Source organism: Chrysochloris asiatica, unplaced genomic scaffold (assembly GCF_000296735.1).
Source record: "Chrysochloris asiatica unplaced genomic scaffold, ChrAsi1.0 scaffold00241, whole genome shotgun sequence".
Classification (NCBI taxonomy): Eukaryota; Metazoa; Chordata; class Mammalia; order Afrosoricida; family Chrysochloridae; genus Chrysochloris; species Chrysochloris asiatica.
This window is the reverse complement of record NW_006408759.1, coordinates 1,195,300-1,209,157: the sequence shown is the minus strand read 5'-3', so window position 1 is coordinate 1,209,157 and position 13,858 is coordinate 1,195,300. Positions and strand designations below refer to the sequence as shown.

At 40.9% G+C, this 13,858-nt stretch overlaps 1 protein-coding gene across 2 annotated transcripts in view; it reads right to left on the bottom strand.

Annotated features, from left to right (window-relative positions):
• NOS1AP (nitric oxide synthase 1 (neuronal) adaptor protein) overlaps positions 1 to 13,858 on the bottom strand; it is a 489,841-nt gene that overhangs the window by 30,864 nt on the left and 445,119 nt on the right. For both annotated transcript variants that reach the window (XM_006873421.1, XM_006873420.1), the window contains exon 5: positions 12,340 to 12,448. In XM_006873421.1, coding sequence (XP_006873483.1) covers positions 12,340 to 12,448 — 109 coding nt within the window. The remainder of the gene's footprint in view (positions 1 to 12,339; positions 12,449 to 13,858) is intronic.

Genomic DNA, 13,858 nt, shown 5'->3' with positions numbered 1-13,858 from the left:
AACGAGATGGATTGGCCAGGTGGCATCATTGATTGACACAAGTGTGGCAGCGGTAGTGAGGTTGGCCCAGGATCGGACATTGTTTCGTTCTGCTGGGCATGGGGTCGCTATGAGTCGGTTCCGACTTGATGGCCCCTGACAACAACAACCACACCATATAGAACTACCACTCCAATCTATTCTCTGCTAGATATAACTTCCAAAATTATAACCCTTGCTATTTTCTCAAGACTGTTGTTACTTCTCTGTGTCCTTGCCTTTGATATTGGGCAAGAGCATCCATGTTACTCTGAAAAGGTATCTTGGTCAACCATCCTCCACACGCCTATTTCAGATCTCAGTCTACTTCTATTCCAACTGGTATTCCTTATAGCTTGAACCTCTCTTAGACCATTATGCTAACTCCAGATATGTTCTTAACTGATCTATCACCTGACATTTTAGGTGGTGAGACCCTCAAGGCAAGTGGAACAGGAAGAGATGGGTGACTTCTTTGAGGACCCCCTTCACCCAGAGGATGGCTATAAACTATAATCTCTGTCCTCTATGCTCAACTATAGTTTCCTCCTGTTCCCAGAGGACAGGCTTGAGACATTTTCATACCATCAACTTGCAGTATCTGAATGTCAACTGTCCTATCTGTACAGGAAGATGAGGAACCAAGCCAAAGCAAGAAACCCCACCCCCTTCTCACATACAAAATATGCACAAAGGTATAATGTGTAAGGCACAGTCCCTATCAAAACTGGTCCTAGTATACTCCAGCTTTCCATATCTCTTTTGGTGACAAGCTGTTACCCAGGTTAGTACAAGGAGCCATGAAGCTCTCATCTTAGACTTTTCAAGCACTGGAGAAGAAGAAGACAGTGTTCTACTCAAATGTATTATTCTCATGGGCCTCTTGGGGTCTTTTTGTTGTTTACTCACTTTATGAAAATAAGAGCAGGTTGTTTATGGTTAATTTTTGGCAGCAAACCTTATTACGAGCAAATCTTAAATGTGCTTTATTCTTTCTATCAAGTATAGCCAATGTCTACTATGAAGAATCTTTGTCCCCTCCCTGCAGCCTTTCCTCTTGGGAATTTTGTTCTCTTAGACATCTATGCCAGAAGCAGACAAAAGGAGTGTTTTGAGTTCTAGAAATAAAAATATGCTGAGTCTAAATGTTATATTGTTGTTGTTAAGTACTGTGGAATTGGTTCTGACTCATAGCGACTTTGTATATGGTTTCCAAGGAAATGTTATGTGGAGGTTGTTTAATTCCATTATGCTGTTATTTTTTGTAAATTAATTCAAATATATCAAACTGAATATCTGCAAAGACTGAGCTATTCTTTTCCTGACTGCATCATTCCCAGAGTACAGGCCTAGGTGCCTTCTTTAAATTACAAGGTTATATAGAAACTCCAAATTTGTTACTGTATTTGTTACTATAAAATCTTAGGGTCTCCTAATGAGGACATGTTACAGAATCCACCATGTCTGCAAATCACAGACCCTTTACTTAACCAGCTTGTAAAATGATACTAAAGATTTCAGTGTTCCCAAACACGTGCCACTGGATCTATGATATCAAGATAGGAATTTTAAAAATAAACTTTTTATTGTGATTTGGGTGAAAGTTTATAGAACAAATTCGTTTCCCTTTAACAATTCATATACATTTTGTTTCATGACATTGCATTCCCCACGAGGGAACAGCATTCTTCCCACTTCCTCTCTAAAACTGCATTTCTAAATTTATCTTTGGAAGGAAGAACTCAGGCTTACATAAGTGGATAGAGGTGGTGGGAAGTGACTTTGCAGAGGGTCTTCATTTCTCATGCATCATAAAATGACAATCGATGATGTGAAACAGAACCTAGGTTCTGGCTTGAATATCTATTCTGCCACCTTTATCAAGTACTAAAGTATGGAACCTATCCACTAGGCTCAGCCACCTACTGACCAGCCCAAACGGATAATAAGGAAGTGGATTGGTTATAACACTTAATGTCTGTGTTCATCATGCCTGTGTTTTGACATTTGAGTACCTTTACCAGGGTCAGTGAAAAAGGGAAGACCCCCAAAGAGATGGATTGGCAGTAACCTCAGCAGCAGCAAAGGGCTCAAGCCTAGCAAGGAATGTGAGGTTGACGTGGGACCGGGCGGTGTTTCATTCTGTTGTCCATGGGATTGTTAACAACAACACTACCTGGATCAGCAGTAGATTCTAACCTTCAGAGGACTCTCCTGCAAAGGCAGAAAATGCCAGCTTTAGGATCCCTTGTCCTGCTTTCCATGTTAGAAATGCCAATTGAGCATACTGCTTCTCCAGCCTCTATTTCCTTACTATTGTTGTTAAAGTGTTATCAAGTCAGTTCTGACTCACAGCAAACCTGTACAGAATTTCAGAGGAGTGGCTGGTGTGTTTGAACCACCAACCTTGTGGCTACCCGCCCAGTGCTTATCCTACAGTGCCACATCCTCCCTTTAATATAGTTGTTTTGGATTATATTTCTGGAACTTCAATTTAGAAAGCAAATTAATAATGTCTCCTACAGCCTCTCCTCTACCTCACGAAAGAATACAAAGAAGGATCACACATATGGCAGCACTTAACACAGTGTTGGGAATATAGTAAATACTCAAGAAATGTTTTATTCTGAATATGGAATTCACTGTAACAAAAGGTAGTGAGCACAGAAAATAAAGTAGTTAAGGAGGAGTTAAGAGTTAATTTATCAATAATAGAAACAGAGATATGAAGAAGATCATCTCTTGTGTATGTATGCACAGTACATCAACAGGACGAAGGCTACTTTCTCTCTCCTCCATAACATCAGAGGAAAACTCTTGGGCCAAGCAGATCTTTGGTCTGAGTTAGTATCATGGTTTCTAGGTACGAAGAAATTGTTAGGTTAAGAGTTCTGGATTTGACAATCAGTGCTGAATGGCTTTGTTTGAATTTATCCTCTATTTGTTTGAATTTATCCTCTTCTTTAATGTGAAGACTATATTTTCATCTACAGAAGACTATATTTTCATCTACAGTAAAAAGAACACAACAGCAATTTTTATGACAAGCTCTCTACACTTGAATACATAATCAAGCTACCCTGCTATTTGCTTTACTGAAAGACTATACACACTCCAAAGAACTATATACTTCACATTCACTACCATAGAAGCCGGACATCAGCTAATTCTATTCATAAATGGCTATGTGAGTTCAGATGTCCCTTGACCATTCATTCAGACTTTCTTTCTTTCATCAGTGAAAAGTTTGTTTTTGGAGGATTTGATAATAAGGACCTAGTTAAACCAAAAACAAAACAAAAAACCTCAGTTACCGCTAAGTCAATTCTAACTCATGAAGATTCATTGTGTTACAGAGAACTATACTTCATAGGGTTTTCAAGGCTGTGACCTTTCAGAAGCAGATTGTTTTCAAGGCATGTCTAAGTGCCTTTGAAAGGCTAGCCTTTCAGTTAGCAGCTGAGTGTTAACTGCTTGTACCATCCAGGGACTCCCCGTAGGAGAGCCATTACTTGAAGGTGGTTAACCTGCACCTGGCAGGGGCTGTCCCTCCCACTGTGAGTGCCATCTGCTCTGAGCACAGTCATGCCAGCTCCTGCTTGCTGGACCTACTCTACTTGGTAACAATACCTTCTGACTTTCTAGGCAAGAAAACTGGCTCTGCTTGCTACTCCAGGAATGCAAAAACCACACATGCTGGGGCTTAATAGTTAATAACCCATGTCTGACCCCAAAAGGGAACACTGTGGCCAACCGAAGCTTTAAAAAGCACCCTTTACAGAGGTTTTCAGGAGTAACTGCTCTTTAGGTCTCCTAGGTCACATCGAAGCACTGCTCACATCTCATGACCACAGACAGGCATTTGAACATCCAAGCACAGTTTTAAAGAGGTGAAGGCAGCCAGCTACAAAGTAGAGCCAGCAAGTGGAATGTTGGCCAGGCAGCCTCTGCTAGCTCCAGGGCCTGGTCATTCTCTGGAATTAACTTTGTTGTTGTTGTTTTTTAAAAATTATAGCAATATAGATACAACAGGATATTTGCCATGCTAACCATTTTTGCATGTACAATCCGACCACACCAACTACCCACCCACGTTCCATAATCATCATCACTATCCATTTCCAAATCTTTTCTTTTCTTTCTTTTCTACCACCCCTCTTTTCTTTCCTTTTCTTCATTTGCAGGAAAGTTCCCAATGAAAATAAATATACATTGTTTCCCCTGCAGTACATGAAAGAAAGAAAAAGCATATAAATTCCTGTTTTTCCCCTTCCTTTTCTTTTTAGCTGCAGCCCCAACTTAGCACGTGTCTATACACTATCTAGTGAAATAGTCTTCTTTTCCTCCTTTTTTTAAAAAGCATCATTCTACTGCATTATCTCTGCAAAAATTCAGGTTGAGTTTCACATAGGCCTTTAAAAGTGTTTGTCCACATGGATCAAATCTTCCTGTCCAAAAGTCATGTTCTATCAGCCAGCCCAAAGCATCTGTCAGCTCTTAGTTGTCAAGCTTAGGCTGGATCTGGGGGCTTTGATGTTTTCAAAGCTGGGGAGGAATGGATAACCTCAGAGTGGCCCTTAGATGTGGAAGAAGAACTCTGAAGCTCATGGGAGTGCCAATTACAGGCAATTTTCTACATAGAAGCTTGAAAGGAAGCGGTCTTAGAACTTTATACCACTTACCCTCACAACACAGAGAAATGTTTTCTTAAACCATCTAGGGATTAATGTTGTCATAGCTCCAGCCTCCAACCCCTAGGGCATCCCTTGACCCAGCACAAATGTCAAGATGCAATGAACATCTCGTCTTCAGCATGTCACGTCATGGGTATCAACTATATACCTAGCAGGTGTCAATTTTTAACGAACTGTAGCAATAATCATAAAAAATGGTACTATAGCTTCAGAAAATGTGAGCTGGCAGAAACTCTACTCAAAAGCAGACAAATATCTGCAGGGTTAGTTTTTGTTGTTAAGCGCCATGGAGTCACTTCTGAAGGAAGACAGAAATCAAAACACTGCTTTCTGTACTTGGACCATGATTTTAGTTTCTGTTCTCATTCTGTTCACAAGTGACCTTGTGTTTGCACATATAAATTTTGGGAAACTTTTCAAAGCTACATACATGTTATGAATGCTTATTAGTCTAATTATGCATTTGGTTTAATAAATCACCTTGAGTACTATTTTGAATTTCATTGTTATGGAAAAAGCTCTCTCTAATTCACAAACTATGAAGAAGATGAAAGGAGTCAAACAGATGAGCAAGGCATACGAGGATATGAAGATGGAGAGGATGCTGATGACAACAAGAAGATGGGAAAGAAAAGGAAAAGAGTGTGAACACACATCTTATAAGCAAGATTCCTCATTACTTCACCAGCTCTCTATTCTATACTTTTCTCTCCCTGTCTCTATATCTTCCGGGTGTTTGAGACTTGTCTGCCAAATGCTTCAGAATTCCAAGGAAATCCAAGAAATCAGTTCTAGATCTGTGGTAATTCTCACCCATCACAGCAATATAATACAGTGCCTTAATCTTGAGCTCAGCAAAAACAGAACCCGAGAGGTCATGTTTGTTTAAAGTACTTTTGCTTTGAACCTTAGCAGAGGTGACAGAATTTGCAATATCGAAACATGAAAATTTATTTACTTTTAGACTTCTATACACACAATGGTCTAATACGCTAAGGCTCTGAGATGGTTCAGGGGCCAGGTTTTTGTCCTATAGATTACGTAATGGTCTTGACCATATAATTTGATTGAGGCAATGCCTTAGACTCTTGAATATTGTTCAGTACAGATATATTTCAAAGTGGGTATGATTTTCAATGTTGACAGGAGAGAGTGCATATTAAAATTCAACAGACTGTTGGCATTTTCTTTCTACTCTGCTAGTCCAAGTAATACAGTACCGTAGAGAAAAGCAGGTGAGTTATAAACTCAGTGTTATAAATAACCACCTGGGAGACCTTTGGTAAATTAATTCACCCTTGCAGGTACTGACTTTCTCAATCATACCGTGAGTGGTTTGGACTACATGAGATCTGAGATCTATGATTTCTTTCTATAGTTTGGCTTTCCAATCTCAGCTCACTCTAAAATTAAAGGTAAAAACAAATAAACAAGCAAAACCAGGTTATATCTCTAAATTTAGGCCCTACCTTCCCATCTCTTAAACCTAATCTGGCACCTAACAATCATTATTCAAAATCCATGGCAAAATCTAAAGGGCAGGTAAAATGTTCAGTTGTGGCCCCCAATGCAATGTTGACAGTGTTAAGAGGAGAAAATGCTCTCTCCTAACCCAAACCAACTGAGCGCTGAGTACAGGCAAAATGATTTCAAGGAGCTGCCCAGGAAGATAATGGTGAGGTTCCTGTGGCTCTTGTTAATCACCCACTCTTCATGCACTGATGTGCTAATAAGCACAGAGACACAGTGACTGGCATTCTTAATCAGGGCAGCCAGCTATCTCCTCCTTCAGGCTGAGATAAAATGGCAAGAGAGTGACAGCCACTCCACAGGAGAGGTCAAGACACCACCATGTAAAGTGTCAAAGAAGAGGCTTTATAAGAAGAGAGACCTTGCAAGTGAACACTATTATTATATCTCCCAACGAGGGGAAACAAGGAATGCCCATGCTATTAGGAAGTGTATCCATCGCATGCTTCTGGTGAGGAAAAGGACCAACCCCCACTGTTCCTTTTTAGTGGTATTCTAAGTAGGTGCTGGGGTCCTTAAGCCACTCCTCTGGGTCTCCTTTCCTGCCACATAGAATTTATCCCCTAAAGATCACATCACTTAGCATGCAACAATCATCATTCCTGAGAAGCCCTTTGTCTTATTTAGTGGCTGGAGGAACAGAAGTTCAGAAAGGCTCATAAGTCCTTTACTATGACTTTCCTGTAACAGAGCTTAGTTGCTAAAGCCCTGGACTAGGAAGCTGGAAGTTGGTTCTAATCTCAGTGGCATTATTGATTCACTGGATCACCAAAGGCAATTTCTTTCTTCTCTGGGCTCTTTCTTTCTCCAGCTATAAAATGGAGTTAATAGTGACCGGACAAAAACACGAGAAAAAAATGGAAAATCTAAGTCAAAGTGATTTGGACCCTGGAAGGTAAAGAGCTCTTTAATAACTAAATCTTCGTTATTGTAGAACCTACTTGCAATATAGGAAGAACAAGAATATGCCTTAGTTACACAACTTGCTGATGATCTAAGGAAGGTGGTATAATGGAGAGACTAAGAGTGTGAGCTCTAGAGTCACACTTTCTGGGTTCAGTTCTGACTCCACTACTTACTATGAGTCCTTGGGCATATTATGCCCCCTAAGTCTCAGTTTCATTAACTATGAAATACAGAGTACTTACTTCACAGGGCAACTGTGCAAATGATGAAAGAGCATTCATAAAAAGAATGTAGACGATCTCAGATACATTGTTGTTGTTGTTAAGTGTCATTAAGTCAGTTCTGACTCATAGTAAAAAGTTACATATTATTATTTGCCTTAATACAAAGCTAAAACAGATAATCTAAGGTAGTTGATGGATAACAGATACTATATGGCTTTCTTCAGTATTTTACTCTCAGCTGTATGACCACGGGGCAGCATGGGCCTGAGAACCAATGCTGTGAAGAACTACAGTCTCAGAGCGAAAGTGATACAGAACATGGAATGAACAGGATTATCTCTGAGGGCTCTGGAACATGAAAAGAATATGACAGGAATCTAGAGGACTATTAATAGGCCAACAGAAACTTGATTCATAAGCTTACTGTTAAGAACCAACTTAAAACAAAGCAAAACCAAAAAACCCCACCCAGATCTAGATTAATGTTCCCAAGATGAGAACTACATACATATATGCAGGCGACTCAAGGAAGATCCACAGGTACGGAATGGTAACCTGTTGGGAACAAGGTACAGGGAAATCCTCTGCCAGAAAAATTGAGATACTTAACCCATATTCTCAACTAGCAGAAGAGAAAAATCCCACTCCCTCTGATCATCTGGGGGGTAAGGATGACACCAACATTAGAAGCTTGTCATGACAAATGTGCGATGACATGGTGTGACATGCAATAGCAATAACTAAAGCCCCAGCATAGCATGCAGCATATACAAGGTCTTTCACATTATGATCAATTGTAAAGCTCTGGAGAACATCCAGGTCTCCTGGCTTCCAGTCAAGGGATCTGCCTACTGACCTCCAATGAACCAGACATTTCCCTGCAAGACACATTTCCTCAGGGTCTGCATCTCACCTACAATCTATAACCCTTTTCCCTTTGCTTTTTAAATATTCCTACATCTTGCCAATTAAAACTCCTTTCCAAGTTAACTATTATCTCCTGAAACCAGAAGTGTTTTACAAAAAAGTAAATCACCATATTTGGAAGCTAACTAGGATGGTGTGCAAAGCTCTTGCAGACACGTTCTCTACCTCTCCCTAATTTTACTTCCTTTGGGGAACAATTCACTTCTCTTTCCTGGCTAGGAAACTGGCCTTCCTACCTATAGTTCAGCAGGAACAAGGCTCACAGTCTGGGCTGTCTGGAAATAATTCCCTCAGCTGCATGGCCACAGGCCAGTAAAGGGCCTGAGAACCAATGCTATGAAGAGCTACAGTCTCAGTAGAAGGGAGTGAAAGGGATACAGGACATGGAAGGAGCAGAATTATCACTGAGGGCTCTGGGACATCAAAAACAATGGATATGACAGGGATCTAGAGGATTATTCATTTGTTGTTGTCGTTAAGTGCCAATGAATTGGTCCAACTCATAGTGGCCCTGTATAGGGTTTTCAAGGAATGGCTGGTGAGCTGAACCACTGACCTTGAAGTCCAGCACATTAACCCACATCACCACACCAGGGCTCCTGAGAATTATTCATAAGGCAGTAGGAAACTTGAGTCTGTTCTTCACTTCATCAAGATCAAAGTTTCAGGTGGACACTGCTTTTAGACTCAGATTTTGGCAGAACTGGATGCCCCCACTGTGTTTGCTACACTAAGGTCCAATGACATAGCAACTACAATATAATGGTACTCTTTTGTTTTGCATGTATACCTGGCTCTAGCCAGTGTCTATCTATATCATATGACCTTTGGCAAATCAATCTCTGTAAGCCTCAATTTACTCATTTGTAAAACTGAGGGTAAAAAATTACGTGTCTTGTCTTCTTTATCTGGATGTTATAGTGATCCAATAAAAGTAAGTATTAAAGCACTTGGCACATGGTAAAGTGTCATCTCTAACTGATAAATTCCAAGTACCACATAGTCCAGTCACTACAAAACTAAAGTCAAAGAAGCACACACTCAAAAAGAATTGAGAGGAGATTCTAATCTTTAGTAGCATCTATCAAAAAACACTACAGATGATCCAATTCATAGATCTTAGGAACACTTAGTATATCCTTTCTCCTCTTTCCCAGTTCCCCATATATCTCAAAGCTACATGAGAGACTTTCATTGTCACAGACCTCAAGTTCTCATCTCTAAACCCTATGGCTTTTCGTTCTCTCTGCCTACTCGCCTTTCTCTCAGTCCTTTAATATGTAGATCAACTTAGCCTCCCTTACTATTTTACTTTTAGTTAGTGGTGTTTTTTGTTGTTGTTGCCTACTTTACTATTACCTACAAGTGGAATTTCCTCCACCAGCCTCCCCCACTATAGCTTTTTCCAACTGATTCCATGAATTCCAATTGAAAGGTCTAAAAACAAGGCGGGGAAGGGGCACATCTCCTTAAAAGAAGAAGCCATTTAGCAAAGTAAAAATCTTGTGGGGTTAGGATGGGAAATGGAGCATATAACATTAATAAATATCAACCCTATAATGTGCTATTCTTATTATCTCCACTTGACAAGGAACCTACTTTATGGCACAAGATGAAGCCCAACATCAGAAGAGTATGCAGGAAGGGGTTAGAAGTAGTCTTTATAGGTAGTCAGGCTTAGTGGCTTGTTCTCAGAATGGCAGAGTTGTAAAGACCTGGTTGCTAGTCGATTCCTACTCATGGTGACCTCATGTGTGCTGAGTTGAAGCGCACCGTAGGGTTTCAAGGCTGTGACCTCTTCAAAACAGATCACCAGATCTGTCTTCCAAGGCACCTCTGGGTTTGAACCACAACCTTTCAGTTAGTAGCTGAGCACTTAATCAGCTGTTTCTTCCAGGGAAACCACAAGGGTCATCAGAGGTTTATAATACTTTCCAAATTTCCTGTGCAGAAAAAAAAGTTTCCAGTATGTTAACACATATTGTTGCTGTTATTGTTGGGTGCTATTGACTAGGCTCCAACTCAACAGTGACCCTACGTACAACAGAAGCAAACACTGCCGGGTCCTGTACCATCCGCACAATCATTGCTAAGTTTGAGTTCATTGTTGCACCCACTGTGGCAATTCACCTCATTGTGGGGGTCTTCCTCATTTTCATTGATCCTCTGCTTTCCCAAACATGATGTCCTTTCTCCAGGGATTGACCCTTCCTGATGACATGTTCAAAATATGTGAGGCTAAGTCAAACCATCCTCACTTCTAAGGAGAATTCTGGCTGTACTTCTAACACAGATTTATTTATTCTTCCTTCATTTAATATTCTTGCCAGCACCATAATTCAAAGGCATCAATTCTTCTTTGGTCTTACATATTAAATGGAGAGCAAAGTGGAAATGGTCCCATGGCTTAATCAGTCTGGGAAATGCTGGGCTAAGCAAAGCAAAAGGAGATTCTTCAACTTCAAGACTTCCCAGCAACATTAGTAATTTTAACATGAAACATTTTGGGTGACAAATGTTTTGCAGAATATATTTTTGGAAATGCTGATTTTGGCTATCCTTCTCATTAGATAGACAAAGAACTTGAGATGATTGTAGTTGTCGCTAAGTGCTGTTGAGTCAGTTCTGACTAATAGTGACCCTGTGTAGGGTTTCCGAGGAGCAACTGGTGGTTTTGAACCAACAACTTTTTGGTTAACGGTTCTGTGCTTTTCCTATAACACCACATCAGGATTTCCTGGGACTATTGTTGTTGTTAAGTACCATGGAGTCAGTTCTGACTCATAGCGACCCTGCACAGGGTTTCCGAGGCTGTAAATCTTTACGGGAGCAGAAAGTCTCATCTTTCTCCCGTGGAACAGCTGATAGTTTCAAACTGCTGACCATGAGATTAGCAGCCCGATTTGTAACCACTACACTACCAGAGCTCCTTCTGGGACTATTAGAGGTGTGAAAACCAAGTCAAACCAAACTTACTGCCATCAAACCAATTCCAACTCATACCGATCCAACAGAAGAGAGTAAACTGCCCTACAGGTATGTTTTTCTGGAAGAAGACTGCAACATATTTGTCCCAGGGAGAGGTTGGTGGGTTTGAACTATCAATCTTTTAGTTAGAAGCTGTACACTTAGCCACTGTGCCATCAGCTGAATGACAGAAAGAATACCTGGAAGCTGAGGTCCTCATAGAAGAGTGAAAAGGATAGTAACCCACATAACATCACTCAGGGTTGCAGTGCAGAAGTGGGGCTAGGTGTCAGGTTTCCTCATTCCTGGTGTTTCTGTGTTAGACTTCTGGGTGGAGGTTAACCAGGATTGGTGAGGGAAACCCTCACAGACATGTCCTTCCCATCCTTCCCCACTTCTGCCTCTATAGAAATCCTACCATTGCCTCAGCTTCAGCATTAAGGCTGGTATACCAACACCATATGACACCAAAATAGTCATCTATGACAACCAATTGTTGTTGTTGTTGTTAAGTGCCATCGAGTCGGTTCCGACCCATAGCGACCCTGTACAGGGTTTCCGAGGGTGTAAATCTTTACGGGAGTAGAAAGCCTCATCTTTCTCCCGTGGAGCGGCTGGTAGTTTCGAACCGCTGACCTTAAGGTTCGCAGCCCAATTCGTAACCACTACGCTACCAATATCACACATCAAATTCCAGCAGCCATGATTTGTAGTCCATTGATCCAGTGTACAGAATTTCTATGAAGATCACCTTAATAAATGGCATGACTTTTTTTCTAGCACACGCCAAGGTGGGCATCACGCCTACCCCACTCCCTTTCCTGAGCTCTTATCCAATGGTCTATACCTCTCCCCAACTGTCCACATATAGCTAAGTACAAAGCTAAAATGAAATTATAAGAGAATTTCATTATATAGAAATAATAACAGACTACTGAGCTAGTTCCCCATATCTGGCATTAAAATAGCCAGTTCTAAATTTTGCTCCTACATCAACAAGGAAATGGATTAAGGTCGGGGTGCCTTGGGTCCAACAGAGAAAAATGAAAGATGACCAGTAACTGCCCATTTACCTTCTTCTTGGACTTAAACACGTTACACCTGAAGATATTGCTGGCACCATCTCGAGCAATATAGCTGAAGATCTTCAAGTCTTGGGAATCATGAGAGACATAAAAAATCCTAGAGGAAAAGAAACAGAAACATTCTCTGAAAATGAAATCAGTTTCAAATCTGCAATAAGAACAAATCTGTGTAAGAGCATCCTGAAGAGAAACTTCACTAAAGCCAGCTATTAGAGTAAGCATTGTTGTTGTTGAGTGCCGTTGAGTTTTTTCTGACACATAGCGACTCTGTATAGGGTTTTCGAGGAGCAGCTGGTGGGTTTGAACCACTGACCTTGTAGTTCAAACTAACCTTGAAGTCCAATGCATTATCCTGCAGCACCACACCAGGACTCCATGGAGTGGGGGCTGTCAAAAAGTCAGAGTGAAGCAGTGAAGGAGGCACTTTCAAATAGGCTTCATCAACACTGAAAGAACTCTGAAGTGACTTCCATATTTGGAAGAGTGAGGATGCACAGATGGAACTCAGATGAACTATTAGTTATCTCTTAAGGAGTCCTGTTGTTGCACTGTAGGAAAAGTGCAGGACCTCAAGGTCAGTTTGAACCACCAGGTCGGCAATTCAAACTCACCAGCTGCTCCTCGGAAACCCAATACTGGGTTGCTATGAGTAGGAACTGATTCAATGGCACTTAACAAAAGGAGGTAAACCTGTCCAAGTAAACTTTATGCGTTATTGTTGTTGCTAAGTGTTGTCGAGTCCGTCTCAACTCATAGTGACCCTGTATAGGGTTTCTGAGGCTGTAAATCTTTTTGGGAACAGAAAGCCCCATCCTTCTCCTTCAGAGCAGCTGGTGGACTCGAACTGCTGACCTTGTGGTTCGCAATCCAGTGCTTATCCTATAGATCAACTGTGCTCTGTAACTTATGTGTGAGAGGGAAAAACTGTTCCCAGCCTTCGAAACAAAAACAAAAAATCCTACTTGCTGCCAAGTTGATTTGTTTCAGAGTGATCCCATGCGTTTCAGAGGGGAACTGCATTCAGTCCTACTCATGTCTGTGATCTTTTGGAAGCGGATTATGAGCCTTTCTTCAGAGATACCTCTGGGTGATTTCAAACTGCCAGTGTTTTGCTTAGAAGACCAGTGCTTAACCATTGCACTAACCAGGGACTCAACACTTTACTAAAGCAATTAAATGTGCACCTAATCTAGTAAAATACAAGTTTCTGATATGCCACAGTTATTCCCAAAACAGAAATCAGCCAGGCTAACTATATTGGGGAATACTAAGACACACTGTTTCATTATTATAGGTCCCTTGGAGGTCATGACCCCCACTTCCTCTTTCCCCTTCTATGAGGACCCCAGCTTCCAGGTATTTTTCTGTTATTCAGCCAATTCTAAAACCAATTCCGACTGACAGTGACACCACGTGTGTCAGAATAGAGCAGTGAATCAAACCACTTTCAAAGGCTGATTTTTCAGAAATTTATTGCCATACCTTTCTTCTTAGGTACCTCTGGGCA